Below are 23,860 nucleotides of genomic sequence, written 5' to 3'. Positions count from 1 at the left end.
CTTCACAATCAGTGAGGATATCCTCAGGGATTCCAGGAAATCAGACAAGTCCTAATCTGTCCTTTCATACAGAAGAGCCAGTAATAGCAATAAAACAGTAAGTCATCTATCTCATTTTTAATCTTCCCTAAATATCTTGTAGGACTAGGTATGACTGCTCTGAGGTTTCACTACCTTTAACAATAAGGTGAGCAAGTGCATGCTGACTGAACTTTAGCTTCCATGATACATTTCTGTAAAAACTGCTCTTGTGGCCAACTATTAAATGTTGGTGTTCTCCAGTTTTACTATTCACCTTCCAACTATTAACCCTTTAAATATAGCTTTACTCTGATATGTTTAAATACTATTTATGATAGTTACAATCTATATAATTCCAGTCTCTTGCCTGAACTCAGTACCTATGTTTCAGACTTCTTTTATCTTATCCCAATATAGTTCAAACTTCATGTGTCCAAAACTATTCATCCTACCATCTCCAGACTGAATTCTCTGTAGTATCATCTAGTTAGTTTCTCTGGTAATCTTAATGTTGGGCTGGGCTTCTCAGTAACCACCTGCCCATAAACAGCCTGTTACCCAGTTTGGTTAAAAGTTGGGATCCAGGGATAAAAATGGACCCAACTTAATGCCCTATTCCTTTCTTCTTCATTCTCTCTCATACCAGATTTTTTTAAAAACAGAAGCTTTTTATTATTCTGTCCTAAAATGATTACTAACATTGTTCCCAAATCATAGTCCCTGCAAGGTTAAAAAGACCCAGTACCAAACTAGCCACTACTTTTACAACTTTATTCTATTACCCATTACTCTATGAACCATGCCTTTGAACAAATTTTCCATTCCCCAGACACATTTTCACAACCTTTATGTAAAGGCTGTAAACGGACTCCCATCTCCAATCTGGAATGTTATCCCTCTTTAACTGCAAGTTCTAGTTAACCTTCACACTTGCTTAAATGCCATTTTCTCAGCCCTGTGAAACTTCTAGGAATACTGAGTCCATCCTATTTGACCCTACAACATTAAATATACAACTCCTATTTTAGCACTTAAGTTATAATTATTTTCATACATCTCATTAGGCTGAACTTTTTGAGGGCATATTATATTCACTTACATGAACCCAAGACTGAACACCAGGCCCAGCATAGATGTTAGCAATAGCATTTGCTTCTAGCAGTGACAGTAAACCTTAAGGTTTAGTGTGCATCGCAGAGTTCAAATGCAAATCAGCTTCACTGATGAATACCTGATGATCCACAGCATCTCCATTTGTCTAAAATAGCTTGTGATTTCCTTCCAAACTCTATTCCCATATTACTTTTGTTCGTGTATACCCACTTCAGTTCATTCTTTCCCTCTCCTCATCTCTACCACCATCCCCGAGTCTTCTCAAGTTTCATATCCTACACATTTATCTATTTTCTCTATTTGACTTCTAGTTCAAGTTCCTCATCAGGCCTCTGACCACCCTGTACAAAAAGTAGTATCCTTCTTTGTTAATTTCCATAGCTCTTTACTTAATACTCAGTAATTGTTTTCCATCCTCCCTACCTGTTAGATTCTAAACACTACTGAGCAAGGACTGCAGGTTTATTCAGTGTACTCCCAGTATCCAGAACAGTTCCTGGATAATTTTTTAATGCATGAATCTAAAACCATCTTTAGCTTCACTACGATCTAGGTATAAAGATGCCTATTTGATAATATCTCCATGTTTTAAAGACTCCTTCAATGAACAATAAAACAAAATTCCTTAACATCTAAGACCTTCCATGACCATCTTGCCTGCGTTTGCATCTTCATCTTTATCTTTGATATTCCTATACTGTTTGCTTTAATAATAATGAATTGCTTACAGTGCAAAGAATTTGCACATAATTTTTTCATTCTTTTAATTCACAGTCTCCCCTGAAGGCCCTCCCAACTTCCCACACCTACCTTATTGAATATTTAATGGAAATTCATTGTTAGAAGAACATAAATGCTGTTAAGTATTATAAAATGACAATTCTGGCAGAAAAAAATTTCCAGATCCTACTTAAAGCAGTACTCATAGTCATGGAACTAGATCTTAAGCTGGAAGGAACATTACAGGTTATTTAGTAATTGCCTCTTTTTTAACATATGGAGGTACTTCTAATTCATGTCATCTCAATTCTAATTTGGGCTCTGCCACTGAATTATTGGCATGACTTTGAGATCATTAGGCTTTATTTGTCTCATCTTTAAATACGAAAGTAAATATCTAGAATTTCTTTTAAGTTATATGTACACTGGTTCTACTGATTCAAACTAAAACTTCCGCCAGTAAATACATTTAAACTGTTATTTCCGGAGTGACCTACCTGATGTTCACAGTAAGCGGCTTTAATTCTGATAACAGCCATTTTGAACAATGCTAGAGTGAGGAAATCTTTCAAAGTCTCTTGAGATCTTAATATGCTTTTGCTACTTAGTTCCCAGATAATATTGTATACATCTATGGTTAATTGTAAGTACCAAAACTTATTCAAAGTCCATGTTACATTTATACCATGACTGTTAAATACAAAATAGTATATACCTCATGAAAGTTTTCTGCTTCTCGCTCTTTAATTTCAAGGTCAATTGCTCTCCTTTTTGCTCGTTCTTCTTCTATCTTTTTCTGGATTTCTTTTTCAGACAGTTGTCCAATTTTTTCAAACTTGCTTTTTAAATTTTTAGCTTGAATAGAGCCACTTCTTTTCAATTTTATTAACTCTTCATATTCCCTACTCAGTTCAAAGGTTTCGTGTTCTTCCTCTTCCTTCAAAAAAATTTTTATATATTAAATACCAGAGAATTAGTTTGTACAATAAAACATCCAAAAAGCGTTCATTTCTTTTCTTTTGTTTATTTGTTTTTTTAGTGTTTATAATGTTGAGAGAGTATGTGTGCGAACAGAGGGGCAGAAAGAGAGGGAGAGAGAGGATCCCAAGCAGGTTCTGTGCAGTCAGTGCAGAGCCCAACACAGGACTCAAACTCAGGAACCATGAGATCATGACTGGAGCCAAAATTGAGTTGGATGCTCAACCAACTGAGGCACCTAGGCACTCCCAAAAAGTGTTAATTTCTTACTTGAAGCCAAAAATAAAGTTTAAATAACCTCCTCCATAAACACAATGCCTAAATTTACTGATTAAAAGTAATGCATATGGGCATCTGGGTGGCTCAGTCGGTTAAGCTCATCAGACTCTTGATTTCAGCTCAGGTCATGGTCACAGTTTGTGAGTTCAAGCCCCATGTCGGGCTCTGCACTGACAGCACAGAGCATGCATGGGATTCTCTCTCTCAAAATAAACTTAAAAAAATGTAATGCTTCAAATTTAAGACTTTAGATAACATTTAAAATATTTCATTATGGGCGCCTGGATGGCTCAGTTATTAAGCATCTGACTTCAGCTTGGGTCATGATCTCATGGTTCATGTGTTCAAGTCCCACATCAGGTGACCTTAAGCCCCACTTCAGGTGAGCATGAGCCTCGCTTTAGATAAAAACAGGAGATTTGCTTCAATGAGCCCTGCTTCTCTCTCTGTCTCTGTCTCTGTCTCTGTCTCGCTCTCTCTCTGCCCCTTGCTCATTTGTGCCTTCCCTCTCCAAAAACATAATAATGATAATGTTTCATTACAGCTCAAAACATAATTTAACATTCCATTATAACTCTATTATAACTAGAATATGCATATCAGGATTAACTTTTACTAGAACTATAGGAAAATTTTTGCTTAGGAGAAGATGAAGAACTGTAACTAAAAGAACATGACTGGGGGTAAGATCTAAGTTCTAGTTCTGACTTTGATACTGTATGGCCTTTGCCTGGTCACTTAACCCACTAGACATGATTTTTTCATCTCTGTATAGAGCCAGAGTATCCGAAAATTCCTCCTGTCTTTTTTTTGATGATAGTCTAATAAAGTTAAATATCACTTAATACTCAAGTGAATAAAGCCTTTCTAAAATACAGTCTGGCCAAATCCCTACATTTTGATACGTATCACTTTTACTCTATTTTATATTCTGCCATGAAAGAAAAGGAGTCAAACCAAAATTGGGCTCCCAATTCTTTACAGCATTTTTTTAAATTTTTTTTTTTTCATGTTTATTTATTTTTGAGACAGAGAGAGACAGAGCATGAACAGGGGAGGGTCAGAGAGGGAGACAAAGACCTGAAACAGGCTCCGGGCTCCGAGCTGTCAGCACAGAGCCCGATGTGGGGCTCGAACCCACGGACCGCGAGATCATGACCTGGGCTGAAGTTGGACGCTCAACTGACTGAACCACCCAGGCACCCCTCTTTAGAGCATTTTATCTTAAATACTTTTTACTCAAGTTTCCCTTGGCTTTTCACAATTTATTCCTAGTTCTTTGTATATTTCTTACACTAAACCCTAATCTCACTATATGAAGTGGTTTAAAAAATTGCAGTTATTCCTGATATACTTTTCCTGGAGAAGACCCAAAGTCCTAGGTGTGGAGCGGGGGTAGTAGGGAAGGAAAATGAAGGAGGGGAAGGATGGGATCACAGTGGATGATGTGACGTGAGGCTTAATTTCTTGGTTCAACCAAAGGGATGAAAGAGAAAATTTATTCCTTTATACTACCCTCCACGTTTTGGTCTCTGAGGGTCCAAACTGACAACTCCTAAAATACCAGAAACCTAACAAATTTGTGATATACCTCATATTACAGTGGTTCCCAAGTCATTCTGGTCAAATGAACTAATTAGCTGCAGTGCAGATGATCGTGGAACTGGTGTGCTACTCGCTTGGAAACACTCAGACGTAGTAGGGTAAGTCACTCAGTAGCACCAAAATGTCAGTTACATACTGCCTTATGTTAATTAGAATCCATCTCAGTGTACTAAAATATAATTTACAAGTTTTTCTAAATGATTCATTTTTAGCTTCCTTTATAAAATAAATGCTATTACATTTAAAAAACTTTAAGGCAAGGGGTGCCTGGGTGGCTCAGTCGGTTCAGCGTCCAACTTCAGCTCAGGTCATGCATGATCTTGCAGTTTGGGAGTTCCAGCCCTGCATCAGGCCCTGTGAGGATCATTCAGAACCTGGAGCCTGCTTCAGATTCTGTGTCTCCCTCTCTTTCTGCCCCTCCCCTGCTCATGCTCTGTTTCTGTCTCTCTCTCTGTCTCTCAAAAATAAATACACATTAAAAAAATTATAAAGAAAAGTAAAATTTTTTTTTTTTTTTAAATTTTTTTTTTCAACGTTTATTTATTTTTGGGACAGAGAGAGACAGAGCATGAATGGGGGAGGGGCAGAGAGAGAGGGAGACACAGAATCGGAAACAGGCTCCAGGCTCTGAGCCATCAGCCCAGAGCCTGACGCGGAGCTCGAACTCACGGACCGTGAGATCGTGACCTGGCTGAAGTCGGACGCTTAACCGACTGCGCCACCCAGGCGCCCCAAGAAAAGTAAAATATTTTAAGGCTAGACCTTGGAATATTTTTTGACAGCATATTCATGATACTTTATTATTACCTATATGTTTATATAGTATTTATAGTCTCTTGATTGGCTAGGGCAAGGAAGTAAATAACCCCACAGGCCCATTGTCTTAACCCATAACAAAGAAGGTAACTTCTAAGAGACTGCAATGTCTGCATAGGTCACAAGCTGGCAAGAAGTCCCCATCAAGTTGCCCACCAAACATGTCGTGTCATTACCAGTCTTAGTCTGGGACAGTCACTGTTCATCTCACCCCAAGTCATGTTCATCCCCAATTCTCCTCATGCTGCTGCCAGGAGCTTCCTCATCAGAAGCCGAGGGTGACAGTGGAATGCTGGCCCGCCCCCTCTTTTTCCCTCCCCTCTTCTGCCTACACAACTGGCCATCCAGATGCAGGGTGGCAGCTGTGGGAAGGAAAAGGTTAGGCAGGGCCTTAGAGCACCAGGAGGTAGAAAAAGGGCTTCTGAGAATGCACCATAGGGAGGCAAGGGACAGAAGAAGGTTTGAGTGAGCCAAAGCTCTAAAACTCTAGCACATACTCCACTGTCCAGTCAGCTTTCACTTACACACAAATTCAAAGACAAGATTATTAAAATTTTAATTTTTAAATTTTATTTTAATTAAATTTTTTAATTAAAAATCAAGATAGGCCAGGTGCCTAGCTGGCTCAGTCAGAAAAGCATGTTACTCTTGATCTTGGGGTCGTGAGTTCAAGCCCCATGTTGGGTGTAGACATTGCTTAAATAAAACTTAAAAAAAAATTTTTTTAATAAATAAAAATCAAGATTGGCAACCTTAGAGCATTAAATCTTATGCATGGCCTATTTGAGCATATAGGGCCCTGTGACGGCACAAGTTGCCTGCCCATGAAGCTGGCCCTGTACAGTCCTGTATTTATATACATATATATTTGTATATATCTTTAATTCATTTCAGTACTAGAGAAATCATACTAAAATATTTAACATCAAAGTCCTATCTTCTAATATAGTAAAATAAAATTATTCAAAAACTTGCCACACTGATGTTCTAGTATCCATGGTACTCTTGTAATTTTATTTTGACTAATCAGTTTAATTCTGTTTGTTTCAAGAAAAATAAGCATAAATGAGTATATTAAACACTTTAGGAAACAATTCTCAATCATAATGTGACTGCACAATTGTGAGGTATTTAGGAAGACATTTACTTAAGGTAATCACTTGCAATCATTTGTTTTATTATTTTTTTAATGTTTATCCATTTTTGAGAGAGCACAAGCAGGGGAGGGGCAGAGAGAGAGGGGGACAGAGGATCCCAACATGGGGCTCAAATCCAAGAACCAAACCCACAAACCATGAGATCATGACCTGAGCTGAAGCTTGATGCTTAACTGACTGAGCCCCCCAGGTGCCCTGCATCATAAGTGATTTAAATTAGTAAGGAAGAAACAGAGTTCTATCAGGCTAGAAAGCGCACATAACTGTGCTGAAACTTGTACCAAGCGCCTCATAGTATGATGAGTGTCCTTTATGTGAATAATAATACTCAGAAAGTTATTGTAAGATACTATATGTAAACATTTGGAAGAAAAAAAATGGATATTTCCACATTTATAAACATTTGGAAGAAAAAAAAAATGGATATTTCCTAAAATCTCACCTCTCCCATTTCTTGTCTCAGTTGTTCAAATTCCTGTTTTTCCATCTCTAGCTTATGCTTCCTTTCTTCCTCCGTTCGTCGTTTTTCTTCTTCCATTTTTTGTTTTAATAATTCTTCAAAATTAATTTCCAGTTTTCCCGGTGTAAGAGATTCTTGAGAAATTGTTTTATACATCTCCGGGAAGTCATCATCTACTACCTGTTTAAAATAAGTCTCTTATTACTCTTTCCAAAATTACACATACTAAAAAGGGGATTTTTTTTTGTAGAAACTGTGATTACTTGAGTAAAAAGGTTTCACCCTGAACTAAAAATTTGAAAACCTAAATCTCTTCAAAAGTATGAAACAATAAACAAGGTAAAAAATACTAGAAAATTTAAGGTGTTTTTGTGGCTACAGAGGAAACGGTGACCATCTGTTCTCCATTCCAACAAACACAAATCCTTTGACTTTGTATTATCAGTAATTCGAATTAGACATTAAGATTTTATAATACTGAGAACACTTTCTACGTGAAGTAAAATGAATTTCCATTTTGGTGATTAAAATGAGCATTTCGCAGCTAAATCATGGTTTTGTCTGAATGAATTAAATAACCCATTAGGATTCCTTCATAATCAGGTAAAAATCACTCTTAATGCTGTAATTTTATTGTATTTAATGCTAACAATAATAGTTAATACTTACTCAGAGCTGCCATGTAAAATTCTAAGCACTTTATATGGATGAGGAAACTGAGGCACTGAAAAGTAACTTGTCCAAAATCAACACAAATATTAAGTGGCAAAGGTGGTATTCAAAACTTCAAAAGTCTAATAAAATTATAAATAATGATTTAGACTTTTTGTAATTTCATGAATTACATGTCTAATTGCCATTTATTTGTGACCTTGGGCAAGTTACCTAGCCTCTGTGAGTTTCCCCATTTGTGATGACTTTTCATACAGATGTCAGGAGAATCAAATAAAATTTGGAAACACTTAGCAGTATGCCTGACACCCAACGGTAAGCTCCCAATGGCAGTTTTATTATTACATTAGCATTCCCTGTAATAAAGGCAATCCCTAAATTGCAAATAGAAACTTTGCAATCCAAAGATTGCCCCAAATTTTTACTAATATATTAGTTAACTGAGCTATAATACAAAATTAAAATATGGCCCTGGATAAGAAAACAACATAAATAAAGGAATTAGTTTTTCCTTTCCTGATACAGAAATATCTCTAGGAAACTAGAGTTTGGGTTTAATGCAGTTTTCTTTCCCTGCACTTTTCCACTAGTGAATCCTGGCAGTTTCAGCCTAAAAATCTGACCCTGGGACTAGATCTCCTGATCTTTACAACTACTTCTTGTCTATCACTTCTGAACCTGTTTATTCTCCAAAAAATTAAGTGCCTTCACAAGGTTTATAGGGTTTCTGTGTAGAAATCATTTGTGAATCAAGGATTATCTTGTAATACATATAAGATAGTTTTAAGGGGCACCTGACTGACTCTGTTAGTACAGCATGAAACTCTTGGTCTTGGGGTTGTCAGTTCAAGCCCCATGTTGGGGGTAGAGTTTACTTAACGAATAAAAAATTAATTTTTAAAAAAAGTTTTAATATATTCCGCAAACATTTATAGGCAATTTGTTACACTAGAATGCATTGTGCCACATGCCAGATGAACCGTCTCAGCCTCATGAGTGAGAAAGGCAGCTGTAAGCAACAACAATACAGCTTTAGTGCTATGCCAGGGAAGTACTAAATGCTGTAAGAATGTATAGAAGGAACATGTCTTTGGAACTTGTATTCTCAGGAAAGGCTTCCCAAAGGAAACAGAATATATGAAAAAGAATTAGAGCATAGGGAAAGGAAAGAGGGACATGTTTCATTTAGCATTAATGAAGGTCCAGAGATGGATGAGAGCACAGTATTTTGAAGAAATTGGGAGAAATTTAGTATGTCTGGAAAAAAGATGAAGAATCAAGAAATGAAGCTGGAAAAATACACCAGGGCAATATTATAAAGAAACTTGTTTTAAAATTTTTTAGATTTTTTTTAAATTTAGATTTTTGCTTAAGGGAAGTAGAAATTTTTTTTCTTTTTTTAATGTTTATTTATTTTTTGAGAGAGGGATAGAACTTGAGTTGGGGAGGGGCAGAGAGAGAGGGAGACACAGAATCTGAAGAGGCTCAAGGCTCTGAGCTGTCAGCACAGAGCCTGATGTGGGGCTCAAACTCACAGACCACAGGATCATATCCTAAGCTGAGGCTGAATGCTTAACCAACTGAGCCACCCAGGCACTCCTTTCTTTTTCTTTTCCTTTTTTTTTTTAAGTAGGCACTACATCCAATGTGGGGCTTGAACTCACAACCCTGAGATCGAGAGTCAGATACTCTACCAACTGAGCCACCCAGATGCCCCAGAAAGGGAAAATTTTTAAGCAAAACAGTAACACAATAAAATTTACTTGAAAAGAGAGAGAAAGATCACTCTTGGCTTTACAAGGAAGAATGGATTATAGGCAAGAAAACAAGTTAAACAGGAGTTAGTCTGAAGCTAGAGATAATTGACCTGGGAGGAGATAGGTGGCCCTAGAAAAGGATAACTATAGTAGTAGAAATGAGGGGAAAATTGATAGATTTTTAGAGTGATTTAGAAGATAGAATGAATAAAACTTAATGAATGATTGGATGTGAGGCATGAATGAGAAGGTTGGAAGTGTTTAAGCCTCCCAACTTTCTGATTTGAGCATCTGGATTGGTGATGATGCCAAATAAAAACGTGGATGGATATATGTGCCTGAAGCTCCCTTAGACATAGTAAGAAAACCAGGTCATATCATTGAAGCCAATTAAAATGTTTCAAGAAGGGTCAGGGGTGCCTGGCTGGCTCAGTCGGTAGAGCCTATAACTCTTGATCACAGGGTTATGAGTTCAGTCAAGCCCCATACTGGGTGTAGAGCCTACTTAAAAAAAATGGTTTGGCGCATCTGCCTGGCTCAATGGGTGGGCTGTATGACTCTTGATCTTAGGGTTGTGAGTGTAAGCCCCATATTGGTTGTGGAGGTTACTTAAAAATAAAATTTTTGAAAATGTTTCAAGAAGGGGATGCAGCATTCACATCAGCTTGCTTGAAAATAAAGTTTGTCAGATAACTGTACATTTTACAAACATTAAAATAGTATAAGGAGTGTAACTCTGTGAGAGAATTAAGTTTGGTAGCAATATCCAGAAGTGATGGGTGAGTATTTTGGAGAGTTAAATAATTGTGATTAAATGGCTTTGACCATTTAATATATACTGGATGGAATGGAAAGTGAAACAAAAGAAGGAAAGGAAGGAGGGAGGGAAAGAGGAAATGTGGGAAAGGAAAGAAGAATGGAGAGAATAGAAGAAAGGGTGAGGGTAGGAAACTCCCTGCTTAGATACTTACTTCTGGAAAACATACCTTCCCAGAGAAGGAAGACAATATTCAATCATCTATGCCAGGCATAGCAATTTAATCAGAACCTTCTCAACATTACATTGAAGCAAACACCTTTAACTGACTGGTTTTATGCCACAGGAGACTTTAAAAACTTATTTGCTATCCCTACTTTTGAAACTTTCCTGAAATAATATTCACCAAAGTTTAATTATTTCTCTTAACATACTCTTTAATTTTTTTTTTTAATTTTTAAAAATTTTTCTAAGTAATCTCTACACCCAACATGGGGCTTGAACTCACAATCCTGAGATCAAGAGTTGCATGTGCTACTAGAGGCAGCTAGGCACCCTGTCTTAACATACGCTTAAAAAGCTGAATCCTAATGGCATTCTCCCAATTACATTCTGTCTTACCATGCTTCTCCTTGCTTCAGCAAATGCCTTCTTTTCTTCCTCTATTCTCCTTCTGGCTTCTTCTTCTGCTTTCTTTTTTTCATCTTCTCTCCTTTGTCTTTCTATTTCTTCAAAGCTGAGTTTGAGTTTACCAGGGCGGTACCCTTTTAAAATTTTTTCTGTGTCTTGGTTTTCCTCCTCTTCATTTACCTAACCAAGAAACAACTCACTAGTAAGAACTGAGATTCATCAAAGACAGGAATGAATGACCTCAAAAGGGACAGAATCAGCCACCTCACACATGAACATTTCCTTACCCTTAATATATTTGACCAAAAATTCCCTTCCTTTATATTGTCTTTTATGATAAAATATTCAAATTTGAGGAAATTCCAGGCAAAGATGTACTCAAGTTAAATAAAAGTTCCCAAGAAAGTCAAATTTTTTTTTTAATTTTTTTTTTCAACATTTATTTATTTTTTGGGACAGAGAGAGACAGAGCATGAACGGGGGAGGGGCAGAGAGAGAGGGAGACACAGAATCGGAAACAGGCTCCAGGCTCCGAGCCATCAGCCCAGAGCCCAATGCAGGGCTCGAACTCACGGACCGCGAGATCGTGACCTGGCTGAAGTCGGACGCTTAACCGACTGCGCCACCCAGGCGCCCCAGAAAGTCAAATTTTTAAATAGATAAGTGGAGTGTGAAAAAAGTTAAGGGGTCATTTAAAAGTTGTGTTAAATATTAACTCTCCCAGGACAAAACAGAAAATGTGTATATGTATGTACTTACTGAGGTTCAAGGTACATCTTTATCTGGAATTTCCTCAAATTTATTATATAACTATTATACATAATTTATATGTTATAATCATTATACATATATATAATGTCATTATATGTAAAAAAATATGTTATAGGGGTACCTGGCTGGCTCAGTTGGTAGAGCATGCTACTCTTGATCTCAGGGTTGTGGGTTCAAGTAGAGGTTACTTAAAAATAAAATCTTCAGTGTGGAGGTTCCTCAAAAAATTAAAAATAGACCTACCCTATGACCCAGCAATAGCACTGCTAGGAATTTACCCAAGGGATACAGGAGTACTGATGCATAGGGGCACTTGTACCCCAATGTTTATAGCAGCACTCTCAACAATAGCCAAATTATGGAAAGAGCCTAAATGTCCATCAACTGATGAATTGGTAAAGAAATTGTGGTTTATATACGCAATGGAGTACTACGTGGCAATTAGAAAGAATGAAATATGGCCTTTTGTAGCAACGTGGATGGAACTGGAGAGTGTGATGCTAAGTGAAATAAGCCATACGGAGAAAGATACCATATGTGTTCACTCTTATGTGGATCCTGAGAAACTTAACAGGAACCCATGGGGGACGGGAAGGAAAAAAAAAGAAAGAGGTTAGAGTGGGAGAGAGCCAAAGCATAAGAGACTGTTAAAAACTGAGAACAAACTGAGGGTTGATGGGGGGTGGGAGGGAGGGGAGGGTGGGTGATGGGTATGGAGGAGGGCACCTTTTGGGATGAGCACTGGGTGTTGTATGGAAACTAATTTGACAATACACTTCATATATTGAAAAAAAATGTTTTAAATATGAAAAAAAAATCTTGAAAAATGTGTGTGTGTGTGTGTGTGTGTGTGTGTGTGTTACATATATGTTTTACCATTTGCCGCCTTGCTTCTTCAAAAGCACGCTTCTCTTCTTCTAAACGTTGTCGTGCTTCCTCTTCAGCTTGCTTCCTTCGGTTTTCTTGTCTTTGTCTTTCCAATTCTTCAAAAGTTAGTTTCAATTTTCCAGGAGAAATGGAGTCTTTTCTTGCCTCACTTTCTAGTTCATCATCCTAAGAAACATTGTGAAAACACAACTGTTAATTATAAAAGGAAATGGTGCTAACCAACTTAGCTGCTTTGATTTGTTCCAATAAATAAATAATAAATAAATAAATAAATAAATAAATAAATAAATAAATAAATTACCATGACCAAGGAAAGACACTTTGCTTCCTTGAGAGATCGCCGTTGTTCTTCATATCTTATTCTTTTATCTTCTTCATACTTGACCCTTTCTTTTTCTTCTCGTTCTTTTTCTAGATCCTCGAAATTCTTTCTTATCTTTCCAGAAGTTTTGTGTGATCTGACAGGTACCACTGTTACAAGTAGTGAATCATCTCCTTCCTAATTTATAAAATAGATAATTAGCATGTTTTTTCCTAACCAAAATTTAGGTTTCACAGGATTTACCTCCATTATTGGTGAATTTTGTTACATGGCCATCAATGTTATGAAGAACAAAAATTTATATATGTATCTATATCTATATATATATATACTTTTTTTTTTTTTTTTTTACAGATTTCTATTCAATAGCTCTTTCTCTGCACATTGAGTTAATCTTTGAAATCCATGGATGAGAAGGTTCAAGGAGCATCTTCTTTCCTAGAAGGTGATGTTAATACAGCTGTTTGGATAAAACTGCATGACATTATCTGAATTTAACTGTCCATGCACTAGTTCCACAAAAGGTAATGTGCATGTGAGTATACTCTACATCAATTTGATGGTGGATAGAGTCAGTTTAAACACACACAGAAAGTCTTTCCATATGATTTTTTCCCATGCAAGTTTTAAAATACTTAACTTATATTTTGTGAGGGAAAACAATATTATATTGTTTTTATAAAACACAGACAAAATACTTATAGACAAAATAAGTATAAAATACTTATAGACAAAACTCACTGGCATTTGGTCTTAGTAAAATATTTTTAAATTTGTTGTTTTTCAAATTCATTTTAATTAGTTCCATTACATAATCTATTGTTACATCTCTCTGAACTTTTTTCAAAAATAAAGTAAATTATAATATGCAACACATGCTGCTAAAACAGAACTGCTTCGACTTTATGTGGCTGTAGTTTTAGGCACACCATCAAATTGACTGATGTTTAACTTTCTCTGTTAGATAAAAAGGGATTAACTAAAATTTCTGTGGTTGTGGAACATTACTTCATGGTGCTATATACTGTACTTTCTACTAGTATGTGATAATAAAAACTATCAGGAACTCTGAGGAAAGAAGACAAATGATGAAAAAAACCCTGCTTTTTGAAAATGTTACCTTTCAACAGTCTCAACTATTATTAACAGTTCAAGAAATACAAAGTCTTGGCGGAGTATTTCAAGCTGAGAGTTGTGTCTCTAACCATGAAAGCAAAAACATACTTTTAAAGACACTAAGCTATAATATTTGAGAAAGTGAAAAAGTATGATCTTGCTTTGTAAAATATGTTTGTCCTTTTGTTGTTGCTATAGAAATAAGAATAGAAATGCTTTTAATTTTTTAAAAGACTATTTGTGAGTCAGATAATTTTAGGTGAATGTTTCATTAAAGGAAATGTCCATTTACCTCTGATGCTGATTCAGTTCCCGTATTGTTTATGTCCTCAATCTATTGAATGAGAATTTCATATCATTACATTACATTGAATTTCTGCTTTTTGTTTTTAAACATACAATTGAAAAGTAATTTAGTTGTGACTTATAGTAAATTTTCAAATGCATAATTTTAAAAATATTTTTATTTTGCTGCAAATTAGTCCTTTTATGTGGAGATTAAACCTTATATTCATTTTTATATTTTGACATCAAAATCAATATATGGGGAATTGTATATTAAGAAAAATTAAGATAAAGCCTACCTTTGTAATTCTATAATGTGAATGGACCAAACTGTTATGACCTGTCTGTAAGCTTACAAGCAGCAATTATTAATTAAATTAGTAACTTAAACTGAGATACAGAAACATTTCTTCATTCTATGTCTCTGCCCTAGCCAAACCTATCATTGGTAATCAAATAATTATGACTATATTTTACAATATAAATACATGGCAGAATATAACTGATACAATAATACAGTGCAGTACAGCAGCTTTCACATGGCTAGTTTAGAAGGGAGAATTCTGGTAGATATTATTGTTTATATTTTGACCACATCTAGGAAGGAAAGGCCCTCATTCAATAGAAGGGGTTCTCAATTTGGCTTTACTCGTAAGAAACACCATTAGGTTAGCTTGAGGAGCAGACTAATGTATGTAACAGATTGAGAAATGAAAAGACAGGTGATTTAAATAATGCAATGTTTGAGATGTCAGGAAAAGGAAACATAAGGAATGGTAAAATGAGAGAAGTTAGAAAGTAAACATTCAGATTTTATTATTTTAACATTTTTTAATGTTAAATTAATTTGTAACATTATTTAACATTTTTTAACATTTAACATTATTTAACATTTATTATTTTTAACATCAGTGAAAGAGTCTGGAAGTAGTTTGTTCCTTATACAGTCTAAGAGAATTCTGGCTAAGACCCTATTCATCATTCCATTTCCCTTTTCTATATTCTCTGTCACAGGAGAATTAATACATTTTATTAAGATACCAAATTTTTTGAAAAATAAATTCCAAAGAAATAATTTATCTATTTCATATAAATATTTTATATAAATTATTTTATATAAATAAAATATTTTATATAAATAAATATATTTTATATTTTATATTTTATATAAATTATTTTATATAAATATCTATTTTATATAATAACATATCTATTTTATATTTTAATATTGGTATTAAGTTTTGCTTGGAATAATTTGTTTTGCAGACTTACTTACTGTGACTTACTATGCTTTGGGACTTACTGTGTAAATGGTGAAAGTTATTGAATGATGAAAAAAATCCTGCTTTTTAAAAACATTAGCTAAGAAAAAAATTTATTTTATTAAAAAAATTGTTTTTAATGTTTATTTATTTTTGAGAGAGACAGAGACAGAGCACAAGCAGGGGAGGGGCAGAGCGAGAGGGAGACACAGAATCCAAAGCAGACTCCAGGTTCTGAGCTGTCAGCACAGAGCCCAATGCGGAGCTCTAACCCACGAACCATGAGATCATGACCTGAGCCACAGTCGGAAGCTCAACCGACTGAGTCACCCAGGCACCCGTCTAAGAAAAACTTATAATAATAATAATATATATACTTATATATATTTATAAATATGTTTATATATATATACATAAAATAATTACAAATTTCTTTCCCTTCAGGGGTGCCTGGCTGGCTCTGTTGAAAGAGCATGTGACTCTTGATCTCAGGGTCATGAGTTTGAGCCCCACACTGGGTGTAGAGATTACTTAAAAATAAACAAACTTAAAAAACTATTTCCCTTCAAAGGAAGGCTAACAATTCCTTCACAAATCACATTTGTCTCTCAATAAAAAGTTCTAAGAGATATGGTAAGAAACCAGACATTGAGAGTACAGGGAAGGTAAATTCTAATTTTTTTTAAGCTTATTTATTTTGAGAGAGGGAGAGAGAGAATCCCAAGCAGGCTCCACACCATCAGCACAGAGCCCAACACGGGGCTGGAACCCACAAAACATTAGATCATGACCTGAGCCGAAATCAATAGTCAGACCCTTAACCAACCGAGCCACCCAAGGTGCCCCAAATTCTAAATTCCTTAACCCCAAATTTCTTTTACTAGAACGTTCTCAGATTTTTATTAGCTTATGGTAAAATAATAAATTATATTTGGAGTGGCTTTTCTTTGTTTTGTTTTTGTATGCTTTCTTCTTTGCTCATTTTAAGCCATTACCAAAACTTTAACAGGAGACAGGATTTTTTTTCCATTGGGTTTCAGCAAAGGAAAAGATGAATTTGTCTAAGTGGCCATGGTGTCAGTACATTCACAGAGAACTGAGATATGCAGTTTTGTTATAGTGTTTGCTGTCAGAAGCTACCATTGAAGAGCTGCTTCCCAACTATTTCTTTTGATTATGAAAAGGAAACTCCTTTTGCTCCTTCCCAAAGCAACTTCCTTTTCTCCCCTTTCTTTTCCTTTAAGTTTTATTTATTTTTTTGAGAGTGAGAGCGTGCACGCGAGAGAGCACAAGTAGAAGAGGGGCAGAGAGAGAGGATCCCAAGTAGGCTCTGCACCATCAGCACAGAGCTGGATGCAGGGCTCAAACTCATGAACCGTGAGATCATAACCTGAGCCAAAAACCAAGAGTCAGACACTTAACCGCCTGAGCCACCCAGGCACCACTCCCTTTATTTTCAACATCACAGTCCCCTATCAACAATTTCTCTTTTTCTAAATTGATAGATGTTAACCTTGCCCATCAGGATATCCTCAAAGATAACCAGATTATACTAAATTAAGGGGTACCTGGGTGGCTCAGTCAGTTAAGCATCTGACTTCGGCTCAGATCATGAGTTCAAGCCTCACATAGGGCTCTCTGCTGTCAGCACAAGGCCTGCTTCAGATCCTCTGCCCCTCTTTATCTGCCCCTCCCCTGTGTATGTGCTCTCCGTCTCTCTCTCTCTCAAAACAAAGAAAAAAAAATTTAAGATTCTCCCCCAAATTTTACTGGTCTTTGGTTCTAACATCCAGTATACAAAGTATACTCATTTTTAATTCATCATAAGATCCTAGAATCTGGTAGTTCTCCTGACTCAAGAATCCCTTCTAAAGCAGTCTTGAATATGGACTTGTACAAGTGGATTTTTCAAATTAACATTAAGACTTTTTTTCCTTAGTAAACTCTACCCCCAAAGTGGGCCTTGAACTCACAACCTCAAGATCAAGAGTCTCATGCTCCACCAACTGAGCCAGCCAGGTGCCCCAACATTAAGACTTTTCTTGGGGCACCTGGGAGGCTCAGTTGGTTAAGCATCTGACTCGATCTCAGATCAGGTTTTGATCTCAAAGTTGTTAGTTCAAGCCCTGTATTGGGCTCCACACTGAGTGTGGAGCCTACTAAAAAACAAAAACAATTTTTTCTTGATTACCTATGTCATACTTCTTATATTCAAAGACAGATTCACTTTTATTAGATTTGAGCAGAAAATGTACTTAATTTTTAAAATTGGACTTTCCATATTTGAAAGATAAAATTACTATTAATAGTTTATTTTGCTCTACCTACGTATTCTCAAATAATGTAATGGATCAAAATTTTCATTAATCAGGATTCTACGGCACCCTGCCATGTAGTTTCTGGAGTTACTAAAAGAAGTGGTTCTTTTTCATGATACTTTGTCTCCCTCTCTGAGTATCCCATGTCTTCATCATATTCAAACATACCTCCTTCAACATACACGTCATTTTTCTTTGAGAAACCACTGTATATTCAGTTCTTGGGGTTGTAGTGGGTCTTAAAGTCTAGTGAGTAATCAGTGCTTTTTTGAAAAAGTTGATAAGACTTAACATAAGTAGACTAAACCCATGTACAGTACTTGCTGCCAAACACCATATATTTTAATTACATATTTTATTACCATATTTTATAATTTATATTGTAAATATAACTACATATACTGACATATTTTATATTTGACAATGCATAATCTATAATACTCACTTATATTTATATTCCTGGGTGAACTTACACTGCAAAATGAATTCTCATCTTTGATGACTGGAGATGTCGGAGGTAAAGTACATACCATCCTTTCTTTAGATAAAGATGTACAAAGTAATAAAATATAGGAAATTCCAATTCTTTTCTATAATTCATCTGGCATTATGTCATTATTTGCCACTATACAAGTGGTTATTTGTGCCACAGAAGTGTCTATTTGCAAAGTCTGGGTAAATACATTTTTTTGACATGCAAACATGGCATATGCTTTGCCTTCTTTGTCATTTTTCTTTTTAGAAAGGTAGGAAACTGGAAGGAGCATAGCAAACAGATTTAAAGCACTTAAAGAGTAGACAAAAAAGAGCCAAGTCCAATTTCACAATAAAAATAGTTTTGTAGTTATGAAGACCATGTTAATATATTTGTTAACATATTGATGAGAGAAGAAAGAGGAGCTAAAATGGTTTCATGACACTTAGGTGAAACATTTATAGTCTACTTACGTGTACCAGGCACTGTTCTAAGTGCTTTGCATTTATTAACTCATATAATATTATTAACAACTCTAAGATAAATGCCATCTCATTAAACTCAATACACTGATCATCTCTTTTGATCTTATAATGTAGACTAGGTTAAGTTCATAAACAATATAACGGTCATCAAGTCTATGACTAGGCATAATTTATAATGTAAAACAAGTATCAGTGCATTAATTTTTGTGAGCTGATCAATTCTTTACTTAATAAAAGTATGACTATTGATTAAGTTTCTATGTCATTATAATCATTAATCACTTTGAGACATTAGCTTTTTCTTTTTTTTTTTTTTTTCAACGTTTTATTTATTTTTGGGACAGAGAGAGACAGAGCATGAACGGGGGAGGGGCAGAAAGACAGGGAGACACAGAATCGGAAACAGGCTCCAGGCTCTGAGCCATCAGCCCAGAGCCCGACGCGGGGCTCGAACTCACGGACCGCAAGATCGTGACCTGGCTGAAGTCGGACGCTTAACCGACTGCGCCACCCAGGCGCCCCGAGACATTAGCTTTTTCTGGAAATTAGATCATATTCTTGAGTATTTTAAAAATACTTACTAGCCTCTAAGTTCTCATGCTCTGAGCTAAAATATGTGGGAATTCTAAATTCATTAAGAGACTATATAAGATCATAGTAACAATTTCTTTTTCTCCCCTCTAATTTGTCCCCTGTGGCTATGGGCATCAGTAATGGCTATATGAAAGAAATGGCTGTCACACATTTCTCCCCTCTTCTACTACCATCCCCAACTTAAAAAAAAAAAAAAAAAAGTTAATAAGCTAGCTAATAATACCATTATTAAATAAAATGTGATTTGTTTCAAATTCTTGGGTAGGAAGATATCCTAATTATGCCTTAGTGTGTAATAGTAACCAACAACTATTTATTGATTGCTACTGAAAGACCAGCATACTGTAGATAGTTTATGTGACACTGCCTTATATCTTTGTAAAGTCCTCTAACATGTCAGGAAAAACAAGAAATGTGGATAGTGTAAGGAATATGGACTAAATGACAAGTTGGTGCATAACAAAAGTTATCCTAGCGTTCAACCTTAAGGTAAGTATATTCTGCCCTTAATCCTTCTAGGCATGTGATATATTTATCTGATATTAAATATTTGTGTTTAAGATCTTGTTTTCAAGTTAGCTGCTATTTAATAAGTTTGTTATATTAAAATATTTTAATTAGGCAATGTACTGATTGTTTTATTTTGTACCATTAGTTTCTGAAGAAATACCAATTTAATATTTAGTGTATACCTGCTCAGCCCTTTTTGCTAATTCACGTTGTATCTTCCTCTTCTCTAACATATCCTGCTCAATTCTGCGTCTTCGTTCCTCCTCTGTCCTCTTTCTTTGTTCTTCTTGTCTTTGTTTCTCCATTTCAGCAAATCTACCTTTAACAGTTCCTAAGAATATACAAAACATGTTTGATATTTGCTACATTTCTGTTTTTGCAATTTCATTTGCAATTTACCCCTCAAGTTTCTTACCTGTTAGCTTTGGGACATAAGCCTTTTCTACTTTAGAAGATGCCTCTTCCTCATCATCAGAAGCAAGCATTTCTTTAATCTAAATGGTTAAATAAATTAATAGGAGCATGTCAAAAATTTAGACTATATTATATGCAAAGTTTGAAATTAACTGACAAATACAGAAAATTGTTTTAGTTATATTTAATATAAAATATGGTTAATGTGAATAAAGCATAAATTAAAAAGATGAAAATGAATTTTGCACAAGAATAAAATAAAATAAAATAACCTCCTGCTTTCTCCTGTTCCATTCTCTCTCTCTAATATATTGTTCTTTTCTTCTTTGCTTTTCATCTCTAGATCTCCTTTGATTTCTTTCTTCCCTGGCTCTCTGCATGGCTTCAAACTTATCCTTTACATCACCCTTGCCAAGTTTTGGCACATAGGTTTTTGGGACAGGTTTAGATGAAGAAAGCAGAATCTTCGTTAGAAGAAAATAAAGAGAAGAAAGTTATAAAAAAAATAAGATAGGAAGAAATCAGGTAAAGATAGATCAGCATAAGCAATATAAGAAATACTGAAACAGAAAACAAATGAATTTGAAATATTTATACAATCAGAATCTGATTACTTTCTAAAGTCTAATTATGAAAAATGAAATTACAGAAGACAGAGTAAAAACTTCATTAATATAAAGGAGTTCCACTTTGTAGGTGCGAACGCTAGCAAAATATAAAAACTGAATACTGGATTCTAATTTAAAACAACCTGTACTTTATTTTCCCACACCATTATTAAAGATTCAGATTTTACATCTCTTACTTAAAAGACACGAGGACTCGTTTCAATAAATTAGGTGAAGGTGAAAATAAAGCAAAAGTTCAGGCTTTAAAGTTTATAGCCTCATTCATATGTCAATGCTCTTGCTTGTTTCCATATCAAATAGAAGTAAAACTGAAGGGCAGCCCTTTAGTACCCATGTGCTCCAGGTTCTTTGTACAAAGCAGTGATTTGTATGCTGTTACTACTGCTGTACTGTCCATCTAGAACTTCTGTAAACCAACATTAAAAATGTGTAAAAAGGCTGTATCACTCCAAGTAGGCTGAGCTCTAGGATGGCAAAAGAGATTCCCCTGGAAAAGGAGGGATCTAGTAAAAGACTGGAGAAAAGATTTCCCTCCACTCTAAAACCAGGAGCGCAAATTATTTTCATCATTTTGAAAATTAAGCTGATCACCGGAAGACGTTTCAGTAAATAAAACATCAGTGCCTCAGAACACCAAACCCATTATCCTAGTAATAATGACAAGTTACTTATTAATCTGTGGCATACCCACCCCCTCTATTATTTTCTTATGGTGCCATTGGCCATTTAAGGTTTTTTAAACTTCATAATGTTGGGGTGTCAGCAACTGAGCTCTTCTTACTACAACTCTCAGAAACTACAGCCAAGAACCAGAAAAAGACTAAGAGAAATTTTACTGCAGCTGTTGGGAGAAGTAGCTAGGACAGAGCTTTACCCGAGAGTGATTTTATTGCTTTCTCCTAAGAGTATATGTCAAATCTGGGTGTTTTTTTTTTTAATACTAAAAAATAACTTCTAAGATTTATCAAGGTATTAAAATTCTATTCAAGATGTTAGCCATCACTTGCATTTCACTATCATTTACAGATTTAATAATTATGCTTCCAAGATTAGAATCCAAATGAAAATACTGGGCCCAAGACCGGCCTGTGAATTTTAGCTCTTACATTTTATATCTTGACACTATGTCATTATGAACGTCTGGATATGACCTTTCCACAAAGCAACTGCCCTTTAAGCAGTTCTACAGTCAATCCTGTTTTCCCCCACCCTTTTTTTTTTTTTTTTTTTTTTTTAAAGGTTTGAGACTTACCTCAGCCTTTTGGGAAATATCATTCATGTTTGCTCTATGTGGTCTCAGGGTGATTATGGAGCTTTGTATATTTTTGCACCTGAAAAAATACATTAGTATTGTATAAGAATTTTTAATGACTTAATTTTTCATATTCTATGTATTTTTGTAAACAGAAACAGCATGTTAATTGCTCCTCAAAAAATACTGACACAATCCAGGCCAGTAATAAATTGTGGTAACCTTCAGCTCCTTTGCCCAAGATTCAGGGTAAAAGAGGGTACAAGGTGCATGGTATTAAAAGATCCTTGTAAATTTATGGCCCAGAATAGCTTGGTGAATGTATCAAGTGTACTTGCAAAGAATTTGTGTTTGACAGTTACTGGGTGTATTACTCTGTAAGTATCAACTAGGTCAAGGTGGTTTATCGTGTTATTGAGATCTTCTGTGTCTTTTTCTTTTGGTGGCCCAGTTATTCTATCAGTCTTCAGGTATGTGGGATTGTCTAATAAAGGATTCTTCCTTTAATTATGTCATTTTTTTCGTGTAATTTCAACCTCTTAAGTGCATATGCATTATGATTATAACATCTTTTTGAATTGACTCATCAGTACGAAATTTCCTTTTTATCTCATTGTCTTGAACTTATCTAATATTAAAATAGCTGCACCAACTTTCTTAAGTTTAGTCTGTATGATGTATATAATTTTCTAGCTATTTACTTTCAACTTATTATTTTATATGTACACTGCATCTCTTGGACACAGCATATAATTGGACCTTGTTTTGAAAAATCAATTCTGATTTAAAAAAAAATTTTTTTTAATGTTTATTTTTGAGAGAGAGCAGGGGAGGGGCAGAGAGAGGGAGACACAGAATCCGAAGCAGGCTCCAGGCTCTGAGCTGTCGGCACAGAGCCTGATGCGGGGCTCGAACTCACGGACCGTGAGATCGTGACCTGAGCGAAGTCGGACACTCAACCGACTGAGCCGCCCAGGCGCCCCAAGACTACCATTTTACTATTTGTTTCTTGTTCGCCCCTTTTTTTCTTCCTCTATTACTCTTTCCCTGACTACTTATGAACTATTTGAGTAACTTTTAGAATTTTATCTATTGGCTTTAAAAAAATTTTAATAGCTTTACTACGGTATCACTGACATACAAAAAAACTACGCTTTTAAAAAGAGCAGGGGCGCCTGGGTGGCTCAGTCGGTTAAGCGGCTGACTTCAGCTCAGGTCCTGATCTTGCGGTCTGTGAGTTCGAGCCCTGCGTCGGGCTCTGTGCTGACACCTCAGAGCCTGGAGCCTGTTTCAGATTCTGTGTCTCCCTCTCTCTCTGACCCTCCCCCGTTCATGCTGTCTCTCCCTGTCTCAAAAATAAATAAGCGTTAAAAAAAAAAAAAGTGCACAGTTTGGGGGTGCCTGGGTGGGTCAGTTGGTTTCGGCTCAGGCCATGATCTCATGGTTTGTGGGATTGAGCCCCACATCAGACTCTGCACTGACAGCACAGAGCCAGCTTGGGCTTCTCTGTCTCCCTCTCTCTCTGCCCTTCCCCCACTCATGCTGTCTCTGTCTCTCTCAAAATAAACAAAAGA

At 35.7% G+C, this 23,860-nt stretch overlaps 1 protein-coding gene across 8 annotated transcripts in view; it reads right to left on the bottom strand.

The window, feature by feature from the left end:
* NEXN (nexilin F-actin binding protein) overlaps nt 1–23,860 on the bottom strand; it is a 48,207-nt gene that overhangs the window by 3,757 nt on the left and 20,590 nt on the right. For 2 of the 8 annotated variants that reach the window (XM_043575357.1, XM_043575358.1), the window contains exons 2-11: nt 22,287–22,365; nt 20,678–20,869; nt 20,407–20,485; nt 20,174–20,322; nt 14,355–14,396; nt 12,926–13,123; nt 12,613–12,789; nt 10,957–11,145; nt 7,132–7,329; nt 2,570–2,791 (exon numbers count right to left, since the gene is read on the bottom strand). In XM_043575357.1, coding sequence (XP_043431292.1) covers nt 2,570–2,791; nt 7,132–7,329; nt 10,957–11,145; nt 12,613–12,789; nt 12,926–13,123; nt 14,355–14,396; nt 20,174–20,322; nt 20,407–20,485; nt 20,678–20,869; nt 22,287–22,313 — 1,473 coding nt within the window. In that variant the 5' untranslated portion in view covers nt 22,314–22,365. The remainder of the gene's footprint in view (nt 1–2,569; nt 2,792–7,131; nt 7,330–10,956; nt 11,146–12,612; nt 12,790–12,925; nt 13,124–14,354; nt 14,397–20,173; nt 20,323–20,406; nt 20,486–20,677; nt 20,870–22,286; nt 22,366–23,860) is intronic. The other 6 variants (XM_043575361.1, XM_043575360.1, XM_043575362.1 and 3 more) reach the window with 5 other exon arrangements.

The sequence above is a fragment of the Prionailurus bengalensis genome, chromosome C1 (genome assembly GCF_016509475.1).
Source record: "Prionailurus bengalensis isolate Pbe53 chromosome C1, Fcat_Pben_1.1_paternal_pri, whole genome shotgun sequence".
NCBI lineage: Eukaryota > Metazoa > Chordata > Mammalia > Carnivora > Felidae > Prionailurus > Prionailurus bengalensis.
The sequence above is the reverse complement of the archived record's forward strand: the minus strand, read 5'-3'. Positions and strand labels throughout refer to the sequence as shown.